The sequence below is a fragment of the Physeter macrocephalus genome, chromosome 19 (assembly GCF_002837175.3).
Source record: "Physeter macrocephalus isolate SW-GA chromosome 19, ASM283717v5, whole genome shotgun sequence".
NCBI classification, from domain to species: Eukaryota; Metazoa; Chordata; class Mammalia; order Artiodactyla; family Physeteridae; genus Physeter; species Physeter macrocephalus.
In genome coordinates, this window is record NC_041232.1 from 62,283,835 (window position 1) to 62,303,637 (window position 19,803).

General features: G+C 55.3%; 1 protein-coding gene and 1 long non-coding RNA gene across 12 annotated transcripts in view; one reads left to right on the forward strand and one right to left on the reverse strand.

The window, feature by feature from the left end:
* Window positions 1–1,895: 1,895 nt before the first annotated feature.
* The window catches only part of ZBTB7C (zinc finger and BTB domain containing 7C), a 380,670-nt gene continuing 362,762 nt past the window's right edge, over window positions 1,896–19,803 (reverse strand). For 4 of the 9 annotated variants that reach the window (XM_055080252.1, XM_007112166.4, XM_055080253.1 and 1 more), the window contains 3 exons: window positions 16,398–16,582; window positions 14,967–16,199; window positions 1,896–4,561 (listed from right to left, as the gene is read on the reverse strand). In XM_055080252.1, coding sequence (XP_054936227.1) covers window positions 3,910–4,561; window positions 14,967–16,199; window positions 16,398–16,492 — 1,980 coding nt within the window. In that variant the 5' untranslated portion in view covers window positions 16,493–16,582 and the 3' untranslated portion in view covers window positions 1,896–3,909. Of the gene's footprint in view, window positions 4,562–14,966; window positions 16,200–16,397; window positions 16,583–18,870; window positions 18,986–19,803 lie in introns of all 9 variants that reach the window. The other 5 variants (XM_028479916.2, XM_028479917.1, XM_055080256.1 and 2 more) reach the window with 2 other exon arrangements.
* LOC114484339 (uncharacterized) lies at window positions 6,064–14,938 on the forward strand. Of its 3 annotated transcripts, none has more exons than XR_008615880.1 (4): window positions 6,064–6,121; window positions 9,039–9,093; window positions 11,308–11,450; window positions 13,574–14,938. It is a non-coding gene; the product is annotated as an uncharacterized lncRNA (long non-coding RNA). The 3 variants fall into 3 exon arrangements; XR_008615881.1 differs by lacking the exon at window positions 6,064–6,121 and adding an exon at window positions 7,199–7,377; XR_003677099.1 differs by lacking the exon at window positions 9,039–9,093 and having other exon boundaries at window positions 6,094–6,121; window positions 11,304–11,450.

The following is a 19,803-nucleotide window of genomic DNA, read 5'->3' on the forward strand; positions in this document are numbered from 1 at the left end:
GGGCGACTTGACTCATATGAGAAGCTCAGGAGCCCCCAGAGGTCAGGGCCCAGCGGGCCCACTTCCCTACCTCTTCCCCATGTTCACCTCTGGTCCTCAGTAGACACCGAGCCCCAGGATGAGGACCCAATGATGCTAGAATACATGTGCCGAAGGGAACCCTGACAGGTAGCTGGCCTCGTATTCCTTGCACTGGGCCATCCCCTCAAGCCCTGAGTCAACCGTGAGCTCGGGCCTCTCCAAGCTGCAGGGTAGCCAAGGGACACTGACTTTTCTAGAAGATCCTGCGGAAAAGGCAAGTAATGTTCAAGATGCTATAGTAAGACAAATGCATATCTATCATGTAATAGAATGTAGAAGCATGAATTTCAAAGCCACTACCTGAGATTTCAGAGGAGTATCACACTCCGGGAAGGTTGCTTCAGGCTATTTCTTTAGAATTCAGTTCCTAGTCCCCCAGAGGGCTGGCTCCCTTGGCTGAGGGGTGTTTAAGTTGGGTAGAAAACTTGGAGAGGCTCTAAGTTCCTGAGTTTCTTCGAGAAACTCAGTCTCCTTTGCTATTAGAATGAGGCAAGTGAGGACCAAGACAGGGAAGCGATTAGCCTGAGGACACACAGCTTGGAGTCCAGACTTGAAACCCAGATTTGTTCTTTTGCCTGGACTGAGAAATGCTGCATCGGGTTTCTAAGAATGCTTACCGTGGCAAGAAAGGGGATCTGATCACAGAAAAGTGGCTTGGGCTTAACCCTTGGTTATACAGAAAACGCAGTGCAAAGACCAATTTTACTCAGAGAGTCTGTGCTCTAGGTTCTGAGTAGAGGGGACGCCATTCAATGACAGCAATATATTTTCTTACCTCCTTCAGGGCCTAGCATTCTGTTTGGGAGAGAGGATCAGGTGAACAAGGAAGAGAAGTCCAACTCCAGTGCCAAGGAATAAAAGGAAGAAGGCCAAGATGGGAGCAAGGCCAGCCAGAGGCTGTTCTGGAAGCCAAGCCAGGGAACTGGTAGGACTGATGTGTTAAACGGTCAGCAACCCTTCGACTCTCCCTTGCTCACACACAACAGGCTGTACCTGCACATGTAAACACACACACACACACACACACACTCACTCTAATTTTGGCTCCTTTAATTCTGCCTTCTCACTTCTGCTCTGACAACCAGGAAGTCTGTGCGGTCCGGGAAGATCCCACATGCCGCGGAGCGGCTGGGCCCGTGAGCCGTGGCCGCTGAGCCTGCGCGTCCGGAGCCTGTGCCCCGCAACGGGAGAGGCCACAGCGGTGAGAGGCCCGCGTACCGCAAAAAAAAAAAAAAAAAAAAAAAAAAGCAGAGCCTCACAAAATGCAGGGGACCACTGACGGTCTGACCTCTCGCCACCACCCAACCACCCACTGTCACCTGCAGTGACAATGCGAAAGGGAATCAACCTGAACCAGGGAATTGAGTAAGGGTGGCTTTCTTTTACTTAAAACGCTGTCCCTCACATTATTAAATAAGGGTCAAAGATTTGTGTTTTCTATAAAGGCATCTTCAACATTTTTATAAGTTTGTGACACCCAATTGTCAACCTCTTAAGCCACCAATGTCTACAGATAGTCTTGTGGCTGTCACCTCTCACAGAAGTGCACCTCTCAATATCATTTAATCAAGTCAATTAATACTGTTTAATAAATAGGCCAGAAAATTAGCTGAGAGTTCTTCTCGGCGGGATGCAGCGTGCGACCAAAGTTATGGAAGATTGTCCCTTGAATCACTAAGGCAAACCTTGTTGAGTGTCATTTTACATAAAGCAATCACATTAAAAAAAGTTATAAATAGAAAAAAATTCCAAAGTTCTCCCACAGACAGGGAAACTGAAATGTCCCCCCCACCCCCCCCACAAAAAAAGGGAAACAAAACACTACCATCCCTACCTCCACGACCCATTTGCTTCAAGTTCTTGATCATACAGTACTCGACATCTTTGGATATTTTACAGTGTACAACTCCAAACTGCAGCCAAGAGAAAACAAAAAGAACTAACCAGTCGTCTGAAAAATTGAGTTTATGAGAAGTCATTACTTTTACAAAATAAAAACAAAAGCCCCAACACCACTGGTTTCTAATTTGTTCGTTTTTCCTCATTTTCTCTTAAAGTTTGGGTCAGCGCCACTCCCTTGGCTGAGGGGGGGGACACAGGCATGTTGGCTGGTGGGTCCCAGAAGCGAGGGTCAGAAATGGAGACAGGAGTGGGAGAGGCGGCTGCTCAGCAGATGACCTCTGAGGACAAGAGGGTGTCAGCAACAGTTCCCTCTGGCTGAAAGGGCAGCGGGTGGTGTGTGGAGTCACGGGTCTCTTCGCGGGGGGAGCTGGGAGAGTGACAGAGTCTGTGGTCTTCTCTGGCCTTTTTGTTTTTTTGTGTTTGCTCAGGAAGAAGCCAAGGCAATAGGAAGAGCCGAAGTCTCTGTGCCCACAGCTCCTGGATTGGGGACACCAGCCCTGGGTCATCTGCACAGGAGAACTCTCCTCCCTTCTCTGGGCTACTGAGAAACAGAAGCAAACTCGGCAAGAAAAGGGAGGGAAGGGCAGGAAAGGGGAGAGAAGGTCAGGAAGGCACTGGGCCAGCAGAGCTGTCTTCCTTCTCAGGACCGGCTACAAACCAGAGAGCCAGGGAGAATGTGTGGACAGCCCTCACTCACAGACCCCTCCAAGCCCATATTGGAGCCAAGCCTCTGACTTCCCACACCGGACAGCTGGCTTCCTCCCTGGGGGACCATGGAGGGGTTGAGGGTGTTCAAACACAGCAGTGCCAAAGTCCTGAGAAGCCCCCAACTGAAAAGCAAACATACACCTGGGTAACTGGGCATTTTGTCTGTTTCCGGGAATCAGGTGGAGAGGGGCAGCTGCCAGGTGTTAAGAGGAGGCCCCCATTCCCTCTGCGTTGGCCCTCGGAGTCCTGAAAGACTCCTTATGGCATTGGAGGGACCGCGCAGAGGTGGGGACAATGCGAGATGGTAGCCCCCGGATGTTCACAGTGGCCTGCCCAGAGGGGAGGGTAGGATTTAGAGTTCCCCAAAGCTGCCCGGGGGCTGTGGACAAGCCCACCCCAGCCCTCTTCCTCTGTTACCCTGTCTAGTTTGGCCACATTTCTCACCTGGGCCAACGTAGAGGTGGACGTGATAAAACTAAGCCCAGTGAAACAGTGTCACCAGGGACGTTAAGACTGCAAAGCTCCTGCTCTCTCAGGGCTTCTCTCTGGAGGGATGGGCATGTATGAGTGTGTCGGTGGGTGGATGGGAGGGGGAAACAAAATTACCAGCCCCCTTTCACAGCAGGGTGAAACTGGGGTACAGACGGCTGACCTGTCCGCGGTCACAGGACAGGGAGGGAAAAATGGGCCCGGACTCCAGGAGACCCCCTCCCGACGCCGGGAGGCCTCCCTGCCAATAGGGCACTTCCCCTAAGGATCCCAGGACCAGTGGAGATGGGAAAAATGACCCATCGGAACAGGGTCAGCAGGGACTCTGCCTTCGAGTGGTGGGGCTCAGGATGTGTATCTCAGGACCCTACCTTCATCCCTGCTCCATCCGGTCTGCCTCTGGCCAAGACACCTCCCTCCGTCTAGCCCCACACAGCTCCAAAGTGCTTCTGGACACCTGGCCTGGGGCCTCCTCTTTGGCATGGGCCCCTGTGAGTTTCTGTGTGAGAGCAGAGAGATAGCCAGAGAGAGGCCAGGCCTTTTGGGAGGAGATGCCCATCTCGGACACCAGCAAAGGGGAGGCAGCTGCCTCAGGGGGCCCAGAAAATACCACTGCGGCTGCTATTTTTTTCCTTTTTCCTTTTGAAATGAAAAGTTCAGACCCATCGGATGGGGCAGGTGGGCCTGGGAGGGGACAGGGAAGCAGGACTGGGGTTGACGAGGATCAGCCTAGTTGTTGGCTTCGGACATGGAGGCCACGTGGTTGAGGCCGGCGAGCCCGGGGAGGCCGGCCAGGCCCGCGGCCCACGGGTCGGGCAGCGGGAAGTAGGGACGCGCGGCGGCCACGTTCTCGGCCAGCGCGAAGGCCAAGAGGCCGCCCGCGTTCCGCTCGGCCTCGAGCTGCGCGCGCCCGAACAGCTTCATCTGCGTCTCCTCGAACTGCCGCTCCAGCTCCTGCAGGCTCAGCGCGCCCTTGGGCGCCGCCAGGAAGTGCTTGGCGGGGCTGGGGCCCGGGAGGCACACGGCGGCCCCGCCCAGGTGGCCGCCCACGTCACCCAGCGCGGGGGGCATCACGAAGGCCGCCTTCTCCGGGGCCGGGCCGCCGGGCCCAAAGAGCAGGCCGGCGGCCCTCCAGGCGGCGGGCTTGCGGCCACGCCGGGGCCGGGCCATGCGGCAGCTCTGGCGCTTGATGTGGCGGTGCAGGTGGTCGGAGCGCGTGAAGCTCTTGTAGCAGAACTCGCACTGGTAGGGCCGCACGCCCGTGTGGATGCGCATGTGGTTCTTGAGGTCGTAGTTGTGCACGAACTTGGCGTTGCAGTGGATGCACAGGTAGGGCCGCTCCCCCGTGTGCTTCCTCATGTGGATCTTCAGCTTGTCCTGCCTGCAAGGCAGAGCCAGAGTCAGTCCCTGCCCAGAACCCCAGGAGCCACTCCTTCACTCTCTGCTCCCCTTCCTCCAGAACCTGCTAAGGCTTCCGACTGCTGTGGTGTCAACCCTCAGGAATGGGACCCCTGCTAGAATTTACCTGCAGCTCCTGCGCCACCCCAAACAGGTGTGGCTCCTCCCCTGGACTGGAGAGTGGATCCGGAGCTGGGTCCAGAGAGGCTGCTGTCATTCCAGAACACCTGTTATACGCATAAGCTCAGAAGAATGAAGTGCCCGCTCTGTCAGGGCCCGTCTCATAGACTGGAAGATAGACTTGCTGGGGACATAGGCCCCGACAGTCAGCAATCTGTCATGAGTCCGCCAGTGGGGCAGCCACTTCTCATACCGGATTACACCTTCAGCTCCACTCTCTCCAGGCGACAGGGTCTTTCCTCGAGGTTCACCCTGGTCCCATGCCGGCCCCCGGGGTGTTGAGACCTGTCAGTCCTCAGCGCTAATCTGGGAGGCTACAGGGATCAGGCACACCTTGTTCAAGCCTCCTGCACTATGGTCTCTTAGCCCCAGCCCTCGGCTCTCCTCTTTGTCTGCAGACGATTCCAGGGTTTACAAAAGAGCCAGGTGCAACAAGAATGCAGCCTAAGCTAGGGCAGAGCTTTTCAGGGTTTAAGCAGTATTATTCAGAGGTAAGATACGACGTGGGGCTGCGGCTCCCATCAGCGGGTGTGGGAGCCTCTGCTCCCGCTGCAAACCCACTGCTAACGTGATGGGTGACCTTAGGTGAGTTACTTAACCTCTCTGCCCTGAGCCGAACCTAGCACAAGACGTCAGTTCCTGTTGTCCAGAGCTGACGGAGAGAAATTGGGGTTTGTGTTGAGCTAGATTCAACACACCTCCGGGTGGTCTTGAAAGGAAAACGGACATCTCGAGGCTGTTTTCGTAAAGACTGAATGCTGCATAAACCAGCTAAAGGAGCCTTTCAGCCATGCAGAAGTGGAGGCAGGTGAGCTTCGAGAACTCTCAGGATCCTTCTGCAGCCTTCCTTGACCAGGCCAGGCAGGCCAGGAAGCTGTGTCCAGCCTCCCACCTCCTCCCTGCCAGGTGTGGCTTGGGTGGAGCGTCTGCCTGTAATTTTTGGCTCGGCTTTGAGGTTGGAGCAGATGTGGAGCCCAGGCCTCCGCCCTAAAATGGCCAGATTTAAACCACACTCGGCATAACCCCAGGACAGCAGGAGCAGGTCCGGTCTCCTGGTGTCCCCTGGCCACTAGAGGTCTCACTGGCTCTCATTTTCCGGCTAGTTCCCCAGGGGCGGGGCAGGAGAGAAAAGGACATTCATGAGTACACTGGCAGGAACCAGGGGAGAAGGACCAAAAGGACGGATCCGTTTCTCCCACCTGTGCTCCCTGGCAAGGCTGGAGGGCACGTGGGGGGTGGGGGTGGAGAGTGGGGTGGGCAGGGAGGAGGAGGAAGGGAGAGTTGGTATCCTTCACACACCAGACACCCGGCCATCCCCGTCCCTGCCCTTCCCACAGCCCACCAGCTGCCCCCAGGCTGCACAGTAAGTACCCCGCTGTGACATCTCATGTGCCCTTCTGCCACCAGCATGCTGCTCTTGTGCTCTTTGTAACCCACATTTCGTCCAGGTGATTGGATTTTTGAGCATCCTGGCTAGTGGATCTGAAACTTGATGAGCCATTATCAGGGTTTGATGAAACAGAGTGCCGGGCCTCCCTCCCAGACTGCCTGAGTCAGTAGGTCTGCGGAGGAGAGAGCAGAGAGTTTGCATTTTGAATATGTTGCCGGATGTTGCTGCAGCTGGCGCTCTGAGAACCACTGGCCTAGGTTAATCCTTCAGTTGGCTGGTGGGCAAACTGAGGCCCAGGGAGGGTTAGGGTTAGGACCAGGGAGGTGAAGTCCCTCAGGTCACCGCGAGGGTAATGGCAGAGCTGGGGCTAGAGCAGCCTATAGGCCTCTTTCCTCAGCACTGTACTGTGACCTGTGTAAAAATGTAGGGGTGGGGTGCAGAGTGCTCTTTGTAGCTCCAGAGCGGCGCTATACGGTCCTGGAGAATGCGTCTCGGGACTCCACACCTTCGCTCAGGCTCTGATGAAACACCGATGCTAGGTGGTTGGCTAGGCTCACTCACTGGCTGAGGGACTGACTCATCCTCACCAGGGCCTAGTGGAGGGTCAGCTGAGAGTCACCAGTGGGGCTTTAAATACGTCATCTCATTCAATCCTCACTACAACCTTATAAGGGAGATTTTTTTTTAATTACTATTACATATATTTAATAGTACTGACACCCTCAAATAATGGACAATGCAAATGGTGAATCTTCAAATGTCAAGGGCCTCTTTAAATATGCACTGCTTCTCCTGAGCTTTTTGTTAGGGCATCTAAAGTAAATCACACTTCAGAGGCGACTGGCCCAAGTGTGGGAGACGTGCTGAGAAGGTGATTGTAACTTCCTCTCATTGAGCACCTGCTGTGAGCAGGCAAGTACACCATTTCAATGACCCTGGAAAGTCATTATTCACAGGCAAGGTACAGTGCAGGAAAGGGACCCCCATTAGCGGTGTGGGAGCCCCTGCTCCAGCTTCAGACCCCCCACTAACTTGCTGGGTGACCTTTAGGCGAGTTATTTAACCTCTCCATGCAGAGTCGAACCCAGGGCTAGACATCAGTTCCTATTGACGAGGAATCTGGGTTTGCATGAGCTCGATTCAACACACCTGGATTACTTTCTTCACTTGGACTGAGGAATCGCTGGGGGCTCAGAGGAGTCAAACAGCTTTCCCAAAGGCACCAGCCGGTGAGGGGCAGAGGGGCATGGAGGGCTATCTGGGCATGGTTTGTTTGCAAGCTCTTCTGAGGATTTTCATACTGAGTGTTCCCAGCCTGAAGCCTGTAGGGGCTGCCTCAGAAAGTGCAGCCCGAACAATCACACCAGGGCATCTGCAGCCAGCCTTCCGTCTCTGGGGTCAGAAGACTGGGCCAAGCTGTGGGAGCAGCTCAGCCTGGGCAGGAGCCACTGTCCCCAGTGGAGACTTTTCATGGGAGCAGCGGGGGAGGAGGGTGGACAAACCTCATAAGTTAGTCCTGGAAAAAATTTAGAGAGCATTTAGTTTACTGAGAGCGCGTCTGAATCAGTGGGCCCAGTAACCTGGATCGCTAGCGGTATGCTTCCCAGGACCTTGAAAATACTGATCTAACCCAGCCCATTCCTAGGGAGGGAATGGCTTTCTTAAGGTCGCACGGCCTCCTTATTTCTGTAATGACCTTTCCATGTAGATGTAATGCGCATGTGCATTGGCAGAGCCGGGCCCGGGCTCGGCACACTCTAAGAACCGGACCAGGTCCTTTGCTGCCCTGGGCCTCAGTTTCCTGACCTCTAAAATGGGAGGCTGTGCCGCACCATTTTGACCTCTGGTGTTCTGCGAGTGTTTGCATCTGGGTAACGGGCTAATACTGAATCTCTTTCTGGCTGGCTGGCTTCATATATTACTGCTCTTCTACCCTGGCTCCTTTACGCATCTGATCTGCTGGCAGAGGCATCGTGAGTGAGTTGGAATGTTCCAGTCTGACTCTCAGCAGCTGAGCTCTTGGTCACTTTCCTTCAGGACTGGGGGTCCGGTGGTCCCCCTTAAAATCTTCCAAGCCCCCTAACCCTGTCCAAAGGCCTATGTGCTAACTCACCCCTTAGCATGGCTTTGAAGTCTCCTTACAAGCTCATGCCTTCGAAGCAGTTATAAAGGGATAAGATCTGGGGGCCCTTGGTGACTATAGTGAACAATACTGTATTAGATATTTGAAAGTTACTAAGAGAGTAGATCTTAAATGTTCTCACCACACACACACAAAAAAGGTAACTAAGTGAGGTGATGGGTGTGTTAACTAATGTGATTGTGGTGATCGTTTCACAATATATGTACATATCAAATCATCACCGTTGTACACCTTAAACTTATACAGTGTTATATGTCAAATATATCTCAATAAAGCCGGAAAAAATAATCACCCCAGATGCTTTGCCAGCCCCCGTCCCTCCCCACAGAACTGCACCCACGCACCGCATGGACACACTGTTCCCCTAGCAGGCCACGCTCTGGTCAGCTTTGCGTCTTTGAATCGCTGTTGCCGTGAGCTGGACCACCAGCCCCGCCGGCTCAGAGCCTGCCATATTATGGGATGGATGCTGGTAAGCCCAGGCTTCTTCCCCTTCTGTGCGTATCCTGTGTTTGGACACCATGCTCCATCCCTCAGGTTCCCGCCAGATGTCCAAGCGTAGATGCCAGCACGTGTGCTCTTCCTTCCCAGCCACGAGCCCTCCTCTTCCCCGCATCCACATCTTTCCTCTCTGAGTTTACCCTTGCAAACTGCCCTGCCTGAAATGTCTACCACTCCCAATCCCCCCGATCCTTCAGTGGTCAAACTCAAGTGCAGTCTTTCATAAACCCTTCTCTGTCCACCCAGGTCTCATCCTTTGCCCTGACCTTCCAGAGGACTTGAACACGGCGGCCTGAGGCAGGTCACTTGAGGGGCAGGGAGGGGGCAACAGAGGACGATGTGTCGGCATCATCCTCTCCTGCCCCCTAAAGGCCCCATACGTATCAGCATTGCCCTCCCAGCGAATCCCGAGCTCTGGGGGCCCAGTCTCCCTGTCTGTGCTCTGTGGCCCCAATCCAACCACACAGGTGCTGCCGGCAGATGGGAACACCTGTTCAGAGGCTGTCTTTGCTGCCTTTATTTCCCATGCATGCTATTCCCAGGGCAGGGCCATCACGTGTGCTGTTTCCCTTAGCTGCCCCTCGTGCCTGCGGAGCCACCGCCCTGTCCCTGGCTCCTGGGGCCCTGTCTTGTCAGGTGCCTAGACAGCAGGATGATGCAGGAGGCAGCAAATTCATGGACAATGAGCACCGGCTCCCGGCGGCTGCAAAAAGGGAACCCAGGCTCAGGGACGCTCCTGTCAGTACTAATCGTGAGCTCGGGTCAGGACCTAACTGTGCAGGCGGTTGGTTATAAGGGCTTCAGTAAAGCCCGTGGAATTGGCCCTTCCGTCATTCTCGTGAGGAAGAGGAGGCAAAGAGAGGCGCTGTAATGTGTCCAGAGCTTCCCTGATCTTGGGCAATATATGAGGTCATAAATCTGGGCGTGAACTTAGGGAGCACCTGCTCCGACCCCCTCGTGTTACACATGGGGAAACCGAGGCCCAGAGAGGGGAGGAGACTTGGCCAAAGTCACACGGCTAGTTAGAGGCAGATGCAAGCCCTCAAGCTGGGGTTCCTGATCACCCCTGCAGTGCCCTTTGCAAGGGGCTGCAGCCCCCAGGAGACACCGCGCTTTGTGTCCCCACGTGCCGGCCCCGCTCTCTCCGCACTCGTCCGGCATGTGGCCCGGATGGTACTGGAACCTGCTCGGATAAGAACCCATCAGATGCTTTGGAGTTCTGCCCGGTGCTCCTCACTGTACAGTGGGTGGTCAGGGCCGCGACCTGCTGGTTGTGGGGCCACTTCTCAGAACCCCCCAGTCCAAATCTGACGTGCTCCTCCCTCGCCCTGTCCCCTTGTCTGCCATCTCATCCCTTTACTCTGCACTTGGGACCCATGCCAGGTCACATGCATGCAAGCCTTGATTGGCATTCCCCCTTCCAGCTCGGAGAGCTCATCGTCAAGAAAGATGAGCTAGTCCTGGTGATCTCATTCCCCTGAGTGAAAGGAAAGGGCCCCGGGTCCTGGGCCTCGGTGGAGGCTCCCAAGTGAGGATAACGCTTTCCCAACACCATCCACCCAGACTTCTTGGTAACCTGATGGTCTGAGACAAATTATCTTCCTGCTGCCACTGCTAATGACATTACATTATCTTAATAAGGTCCCCAGAGCTGCCAGGAGTGGGAGAACTAAGAAAAAAATACAGGGGGAACAAAAAAAGCATCAGCTGCCAGGCTCCTGGCCTTGTCTGGAGAGAGAGCTGTGGGGTGCTATGGAGCGATCAGCATTTGGCGTGCACTGGGGGGGCAGGGGTTGGGGGCTAAAAGCTGCAGCCTTTATGGGATGTCGGTAGGGGATTCAGTGGAGACTGGGGAAATCGTGGCTCATCAGAGATTGATTTCTCGGGGTACAGAGCTTGGGTTGCCCGACCTTCTCCTCTATGGGACCACTGTTGTCTCAGGAGCTGGTCTCTTCTCAAGTGTGGCAATTTCCTGACTTCACCACGTGTCCGCCAGACCTGACTGGAGCACCCGTGAGAGCCAGGCTGCGGATGAGATGCAGGGGGTCCAGGAGGAAAGACTGCCCAAGCATGCGCTCTAGGGGCTCCCCCGACGGGCGGCCTGTACTCAAGGACCCGTGTGGCAGGACAGGAGCAATTAAGAGTCTTCTGAGGCCTTCACAGGCCCAGGCCAGGCCTAGTTGGTGGTGATGACAGGGGTTGCGGCAACGAGGAGGGGGAGGGCCCTGCGAGGTGGGTGGGCACGGAAGAGCCCCACCAAGGGCAGCAGCGTCCCTCTGCACGCGGAGAGGATGAATACCTTCTTGTCCTCCCTGGCCCACGGGCTCCCCGTTCTTCAAGGCCCGTCCTAGGGGCCACCTCTGGCCCGCTAACCCTGTAGTCCTGACCTTTGGCCCAGGCTTCCAGACTTTCTGGGAATAGAAGTAAAGGACTCCTGACGAGGAGGGTCTGGGGGAATCTTGGTCCAGGCTGCCTCTGCCCTAAGTCCTGGAACTGTTTTTCTCTCCCAAGTCAGAGCCACAGGACCAGTTTCACCAGGAGCTGTCTCTGCAGCTAGCACAGGCTGCAGCCGTCCTCAGGAAGAAAATGGTGACCTTGGACCAGGCTAGGGGAGTGGACACATAGACTCGGGCACAGACAGAGGAACTTGGAGTCCAGGTGATCATGGGATGGCCAGAGCTCGGAGGGGACAGCATGGGGCCAGAGATACACAGTCTGGTTGAAGCCTTTGAGGCCTTTCCTGGGGCTCCAGGGGTGTCTCGTAGCTGGAAAAATCAGTGGTGGGAAAACTGTGGGACTGGCTGAAACCTAGAGCTGGCTCGGAGGTGAGATTCCCGACACCAAGGAATAGACACATGATGGTGGGGCTGCAGAATGAGAGCACTAAGTGGGGCCTCAGGGGCAGAAGGGGCTCTGTTGGAAGGACACCCAAGGCCCCTCCGCCATGTTGTGCCGCTGAAGTCATGAGGAATGTCGTTCCCACGGGGCGTGGACGTGCTGGGAGCTGGCATCGGAGGCCGTAACTCAGAGCCTGGGCCACCGTGCAGGGGGAGGGTGGGTCGCTCCGACGTCCCCCAGGAGGGAGGGGAATTGGGACCAACACCAGGAAGAGAGGAAAGGAGGCCTGACTGGAGAGCAGAAGCTCAGCTGTAATTAAGCTAAGACTCGGGCTCCAGAAAGGAAAATAGTGTCCACGAGGAGGACGTGAGGGCAGCAGGTCGGGGTCCCTCAGCCTCGTGGGGGGTCCAGTCCCAGGTAGTGGCTTTGCATTGCAAGGGAGTCTGGGAATTCTGAGTCAGAGAGGCAGCAGCTGCTGCTCTAAGTGGCTGCTGAAGAGCCTCCAGCTGAGCAAGGAGGGCAGTGTTACGGATGGTGGCTGCAGGAAGTCAGCCTCAAAGGGGGTCCCCCGTGGAAAGGCTGCGAGGGGACCTGGCTATATAGAGAGTTACAGGCCACCCGGACCTGGACAGGCCAGGGTTGAGGCTCTTTGAAGGCTGAAAAGAATCCTGCAGGCAGCTCCAAGGAGGCGACAGGAGGGAAGCCAGGAACCAGCGATTCCAAAGAATGTGATGGGGAGGGGTGTCGATGAGGGACAGCCACAGCCCACAGTGAGAAATAAAGTCCCCAGGGGAGGAGGCCAAGAAACTCTCCTCCAACCTCTCCCCACTCCCGGTATCTCTGCTGCTGGGAGGGGGGACCCCAGAGCTTCTCTGATCTTTCTCAGGAGGGCCAGTGCCCAGTGGGAACCGAGCGAGGGGAGATGTGGATGGAGGCGGGAACGAAGCTGCGTCGGCTGGAGACGGGCCTGGGCGCCCAGATGGCTGTCGTTCTGCTGAGCAAGACTAGACCGCAGGGAGGGCAGGGCCGGGGGCTGATCTGGCCTGGAGGGGTGGTGAGCGGCAGGCACAGAGGCCACCCTGAGTGATCAGCAGGAATGTGCTGCGAGGGAGGGTTCTGGAATGCGACCCTCCTATACAACACAGCATAGAGGCCCAGACCAGGAGGCCCACGCAGAGGATGTTCTGGTGTCAAGAGGGTGAGAAGTCTGTCTTGACTGACTGAGTTTAAGACTTTCCCTAGGGAAGGCAGGGACAGAGACCGGCATGGCCCTCACAGAAAGCGGAGTGTGGGAAAGGGAAGTGGGGAACGGAAGGGAGATGGCGACTTGGTGGGGGGCAGGGTAGTCTCGCTCTGAGGTACGCTGAGATGCCGCACATCCCCTTGAGGCCACAGACCAGGGTCTCCCCTGGAGGGTGGGGTGTCCCCAGGTGTCAGCCATCTGCGCAGGGGACAAGCAAAGGAGGTGGAGCCCAGACGGCAGGTCTCAGGGGCTGGCTTTTCTGGATCAGGCCTGTGAAGAGTGTCCACGTCTTGAAGTCATTCCCAGGGGGCTGCAGAGAGACACTGGCTCCAGATGCATGAACTGTGCTTGAATTTGGACTGGGCTCTGGTTTATCTTCCGTTATCCCTGTGCTTTTGTCAAGGCTTTACGGGTGTTCCGTGGATCTAAGGTGAATTCAGGAGAAGAGGAGGGTGGGAGGTGGAGGTGACATAAGAGTGGCAGGGCCATTAGTGGGGGGCACATGAGAGGGGGTGAATCTTGGGGACTTTGGGACCAGCTGCTCTGCAGCGATAAGAGAAGCAAGCACCTGAGGTCAGCACTGCTGGGTGGAAGGGGACACACCCGGGGTATGGGGGGCCCTGCCCCTCTGCACCTGGAAATTCTCCCTTCACTGTCAGCTCGGAGCAGCTGGGAGATTCTGCTGGGGTTTCCTTCACAGAAGCAGCTGTGAGGGGACCCAAGGCCACCTTGGAAACAATCAGCGTTGTCCTTCGAAGCAGTCACCGGAAGAGCCCGCAGAGCTGTTTTCACAACTGTCAGCTGAACATATTCCTGTACCCTCTCTGGCAACCTCAAATAGAGTTTTCAAGCCGCCAAAGAGAGTGAGTCTCGTTACTTAGCAGAACTCATCTTGTTTTTCCCCCAGAAGCACTGCCCCTGATTTGATAATCAACCTGATGCAAAACATTGCACTCTCTCCTCAAAAACCAAAGCTTTGGGCCCACTGGGGCAAATCAAAAGAATGAGCCCCCAGCAATTCCCAAAGATGAACTGCTAGGGGGATATGGGGTGACAGCAGCACCAGTGTGGGTTTCTCAAGGCGGGTTCTCTGATGGGGACAGTGGCAATGTGGGGAAAGGACCTGGTCTAGGAAGTCACAGTCCCAGGGCAGGTAACCACATCCGACACGCTGAAATGACCAAGCCCTGATGCAGGGCACTCACCAGAACCTTCCGCAACGTGGACATGGCTGGGAAGGTCAGCCTCACATCAGTGACCACCGTCGGCACCAACAGACCGTATCTCCCCCAAATGAGGCCCATCAAAACCTAGCACTGGACAAATCGGACCCCACATCATCCCACCAGTCAGTTTGGACCACAAAAGTTGCTGTGCAGAGAGGGTACACAACACACGCGTGCTGAATGGGATGGAGTCCGGGAAAGATGAAAGGCTTATCATGTATTGATTTCAAAGTTCAACTTTTATAACAGCATAAAGTTAACCCTCTTCCCAACATGGACAGTCAAGGGGGAGGACGTAAAAGGAGGCCCACCCTTTAGGTCTGACCCAAAATGGGACTGAAAGGGCCTACAGGGGTCTCCCTGGGGCTCAAGTCCCAGCTCCGCCATTTCCCAGCTGGGCTTACGAGTGGCTGACTAGCCACTGGGAGACAGGTCACCTACCTGTGGACAAAGGCCATGGCCCTCCCTGACTTCCAGGAGCGGTAGTATATGTAATCCATTCAAGACAGGCCCTGGCATGCTGTCCAGGCTCCAAATAAAATAAAGGAGGGGCTGCACTCCATTGGGGAGCTTCAAACCGGCTTTCCTGGATCTACAGCGGGTGCTGAGATCCCCCCTCCCCACTTCTGCCTTAACCAGAACAGCTCCGCTCTTACCTCTTTTGCATCTTGGCCTTCTACCTAATAGCGTATATAAGAAAATATCTGAAAATCACTGCACCAGCTAATGCCTAGCACCTGTTCTGGCGATGAGCTTGCTGTACATCTAGGATCCAGCTGGACCTCCCCTGACCTGGGTATCTCTCCATCCCCGTGGCCCCCGGCCCTCCCCGCCCTGCCCCTCACACCCACAGGCCTCCGTTCGCACCTGGTGAAGCGGACCTCGCAGATGTTGCACATGTATGGCTTCTCCCCGGTGTGGGTCCTCATGTGCCGTGGCAGCTTCCCGGCCCCCATGATGACTTTGTGGCAGATGGGGCACTGCTGAGAGGCCTTGGGCTTCAGCTTACGCTCCTCCACCAGCGGCCAGGGCGGGAAGAGGCCCCCTAGGTGGGTGGCGCTCAGGAAGTTGAGATAGGCACCGTAGTCATTCTCTGCCTTGATGGGGCCCAGCGGCCCCCCGGGGAGGTCTGGGAACATGTCCTTGAAGAAGTCGCTGGGGAAGGGCGGCGGTGGAGGTGGGGGCAGCTCCTCCTTCTCCTCCTCCTTGATCTTGCGGTTCTTGATGACCAGGTCTAGGGGCCCACTGTCCATGGGCTGCTCGGGCAGCTGGGCGAAGGCACCGAAGTCCCCTGACCAGAGGTGTGGAAAGAAGTCCGGGGCGAATGGAGATAAGGAGGGTCTCCTGTCGGGGATGTTGGCTTTGGGGTACAGGTTCTCCCTCAGCAGAGATTCAATGGAGAAGTCCCGGATCACGCCCAGGTGGCCGGGGCTGCCGGCCCGGAAGGAATCGGGGAAGTCCCTGGGTGCGTCCGAATAGGCCTTCTCCGAGAGGTGGTCCGTCTTGGAAGGGCTTTGGTGGCAGTTGATGTCCTGGGGGTCAGGCAAGTTTTCCTGATCAGCAAAATCCTCCGTGTCATCGTCCTCCTCCTCCTCCTCCTCCTCCTCCTCCTCCTCCTCCTCTTCGTCCTCCTCCTCGTCGTCATCTTCGTCGTCGTCGTCGTCCTCTTTGTCATCCTCCTCCCCCCCGTCCCCCCCGGGCTCCATGATCTCCAGGCACACGTTCACGATGCACTGGATCTCCAGCATCCTGGCGGCGTTGAGGATGTGCTTGACGTTGGAGGCCGTGATGGTGAGCGTGGAGGTGTAGGCGAACTCCAGGATGGCGGCCAGCGCCTCGGGCTGGACAAAGTCGATCTCGTAGACGTAGGGCTGGCTGGCTAAGGTGCCGGCTGTGAAGAGCTTCTTGAAGTACTTGCTGCAGGCGGCCAGGACGGAGCGGTGGGTGCGGTACTCCTGCTCCTGCACCACCAGGAGCACGTCGCAGAGCAGCCCGTCGTGCCGCTGCTCGTTCAGGCCGCACAGGACCTCGCTGCTGTGGTTGGGGAAGGGGATGCCGATCAGCTCGTCGATACCATTGGCCATGTTCTCAGCCAGAGCCCTGCGGGGACACACACAGGGAGACACCGGGTTAGAGGACATGGCCCCAGGAGGGGACGCCGGCTCTGGGACCCTGGCCCAGGGAGGCCAGGCCGGTGGGCGTGCTTGCCCACCTCCCCCCCTGCGTTTGCTTGGGGCTCCCCTCCCTCCCCCTCTGCTAGAAACCCGGCCCCTCTTCCTCAGCTTTTCCCAATCTCACCTGGCATTCAGAGCCCCGCTCAAAAGCTGGGGCTTCTCGGTGAACCACTGGGCTCTTCCCGGGACCCCAGAGGCCCCTGGAGTTGGGCGTGTCATTGGGCAGCTGGCGTCTGCCTTTTAGCAAAGGCTGTGGAATCTTCTCGCAGGCACGATTTCACTGAGTTCCACTTTGGGAATGTGCAATTCCTGAACGCGGGGACGGACAGCCATGTGAAACTCCATTGCTCTGTATGCTACGGGGATGGTGGCCGCTACGGACTCACGCAACGTCTGTGGGTCAAGCGCCAAAGGAGGAATTTTCTCTCATGGCTCAGGGCTCCCTCTGGGAGAATGCTTTGGTTTATTTCACAAATCCTCTGACTCCTCTAACAGATTCAGATTTTGCTACTTTTGGCTATTGATGCGGCCTGTACTAACGGAGGGGGCTACTAACAGTAGCTGAGTTGTTCCCCAGCCCGACTTCATATGTGGCAGTCTTAACCCCCCAGTATGTCAGAGTGTTACTGGATTTCAAGGTAGGCTCTTTAAAAGGGGAATTAAGGTTAAAACGGGGTCCTATGAGAGGGCTCTCATCCAGTATGACCGGTACCCTTACAAGAGGAGAGCAGGGCACAGACACACAGAGGGAAGACCACGTGAGGACACAGGGTGGAAGACAGCCAACTACAAGTCGAAGAGAGAGGCCTCAGAGGAAACCGACCCTGCCGACACCCTGATCTTGGACTTCCAGCCTCTAGAACTGTGAGAAAATAAATCTCTGCTGTTTAAGCTCCAGTCTGTGGTACTTTGTTATAGCAGCCCTAGCAAACAGATACAGCTTCTAGGAATCTTCAATCCGATTTCGTGGCCCATTTTCAGCAAGGGAATGGGGGCCTTATGGCAGGTGTTCTGCTTTCTGACTATTTCTGGCTTCATCTTAGCTGATGAGGTTTCCCTTCATTTGCAATTCTTGATTTTTTAGAAAATACTCACCTCCTATATGTGTATATCTGTGAGCCATTTGACCTATAAATATTTATATTCAATATTAAATTCAAGCTCATTGTTAGCTAATTTATCATGTCTGTATTCTGTTACTCTTAGGGAAACATATCTCTATGGGGAGAAGCCTCTTCTAAGACACCTCAGCATTATCTATACATAAAACACGAAGTGTGGCCGGTCATAGCCGCCAGCGGTCGGGGAGGGGGGTGCAGAGGACAGCAGGCCCCCCCCTCCCTTCAGGGAGCAGAATTCACAACCCAGGTCAACAGATTCAACCTGGACAACAAGCCACCTCAAGTTTTATGCCAGGGCACTGACGGCCCCGCTACTCGGGGCAAAGCTTGGCTGTGGCCCATGGATAAATCCTAGCAAAGGCCTGGCCCTTACCCAGCTGCAATTACAGTGGGGAGAAAAGAAAAAGGAAAACAAAGTCTGGAAGACCCACGGCCCAGTGGCAAGAGCTTTGGGGATCCCCACATACTTATCTTCGGGATGTTTCTGCCCTGAGAAGGCAGAGGCAGTGGAAGGGGAGAAGGGAGAAGTGCCAGGCCCACAATATGTGCCCCAAGTGGCCTGGAGGGACCAGGGACCCGGTGGGGTGTCAGGGTGCTGGGTGCTCTGCCCCCCTCCTCCCTGCTCCTCTGTGGGTGGTGGAGGGCCTTAGCCTTCCCCCAGCAATCTCGCCCGGGGAAGGTATTCAAGAGGTTTCCCAGAGCAAAGGCCTTGCTGCTTTCCTGCCTTCTTAAAAAGGGCCAGAGACCCCGCAGGCCGTGCATTCATTCTCTAAATAGACATAACAACTGTGATGAAGATGCAGCAATATCCACCGAAGAGGAATAAGATATCACTACACACCTATCAGAATGGCTAAAGTAACAAAAAGTGACAACACATGGCTCTCTCTGGGTTCACTCACTCTGGGGAAGCCAGCTGCCATGTCATCAGGACAGTTCTATGGCGAGGTCCACGTGGCAAGGGACCGAGCAGGTCCAAGTCACCAGCTGTGTGAGTGAGCCACCAGGAGAGTGGGTCATTCGGTCCCCGTCAGGCATTCAGAGGACAGCACCCCTGCTGACATCCTGACTGCAGCTTCATGAAAGACACTGAATCAGAACCACTTAGCAAAGCTGCTTCGGAATTCCTGACTCATAGTCACCGGGAAATAGTAAATATTTATTCTTGTTTTAAGTTACTCAGTTTCAGAGTAATTTGTTATACAGCGATAGATAACATAATCGATAACACAGGAAGATAATAGATAATACAACCGGCAACACAGGGGCACCATTCACTTCATAGACATTATGGATTTGTGATAGCTATCATTTCTGGCAGATGGCGTTAAATGCTGTCTTCTGACAAAATCAGTATATTACGACACTGGTTTGATAGATGGAAGTAGATGTATCGAGGAAATGACACCTTTTTCTAATTCCCACGAAGCTACCCTAATGGTAGCAGGGTTCTGACCCTCACAGGAACCTTCTCACCTGAAAAGACTGTTCGTGAATGAAATGCCCCATCCACTATTAAAAGCCCAAATCATTAAAACCTCAGGAAATTTGTTCTTTCACGCAAGTTTTCTTGCTTGCCAAGGGCTTATTCCTATAAAGACAAAAATGTTTTAAAATGTTTTTCAGGAAAAATTCCCACAATTCCTTAAACTTATCCCCACCTTCTTAAATAGAGGAGTTGGAACCCATTGGAACCCATTGGATGGGGTGTAGGCGATCAGTGTCTCACCCGAGCCCTCTGAGGGGTGGAGAGCACCATCCCTGTGCTAAATGTCCTGCTTCTCATGCTTTTGGAGCTGGTTTGCTTGGGCCTGGGGGTCAGGAACCACAGCTGTGTGACTCTGGGAGGCCCCACCTCCTCTCTGGGCTTCTCTTTCCTCATCTTGTCATTGGATGGGCAGGGGAAATCTGATAACCGGCGTCATGACCATGAGGGGCTAGAAAGCACAAAGTGGACCTGGCAGTGAGGAGGGGGCAACAGGCCTGGGTGACCCTGGACTTGAAGGCTGGTCTGTCCAGCAGCGACTTCTCACCATGGCATGGTTTGGAGTCTTTGTCCCATTCCTGGAGGAACAGATGTAACCACAGAGCTCGGGGCTGTTTTTCCTGGCAGGAGGTAGCAGGGGAAGGGGGGCTGTGGTTTGCTGTTTTATTGACTCTTTGGGAAGAAGTGCCCCCACCTGCCTACACTCTGGAAGCTTCCCTGGTGACCCTAAGATCCCCATGCCTGGAGAGCCCGCAGACAGCAGTGTTCCAGAAGGGATGACATGTCCAGCCCCCACCTTCGCACCCAGGCCCTCCATCCCCTCCCTTCCATCCCTCCCATCGCCCAAGCCAGGGCACTCTTTCTCCAAGAATAACACGCTCAGGAAAGAAAATTACACACACACACACACACACACACACACA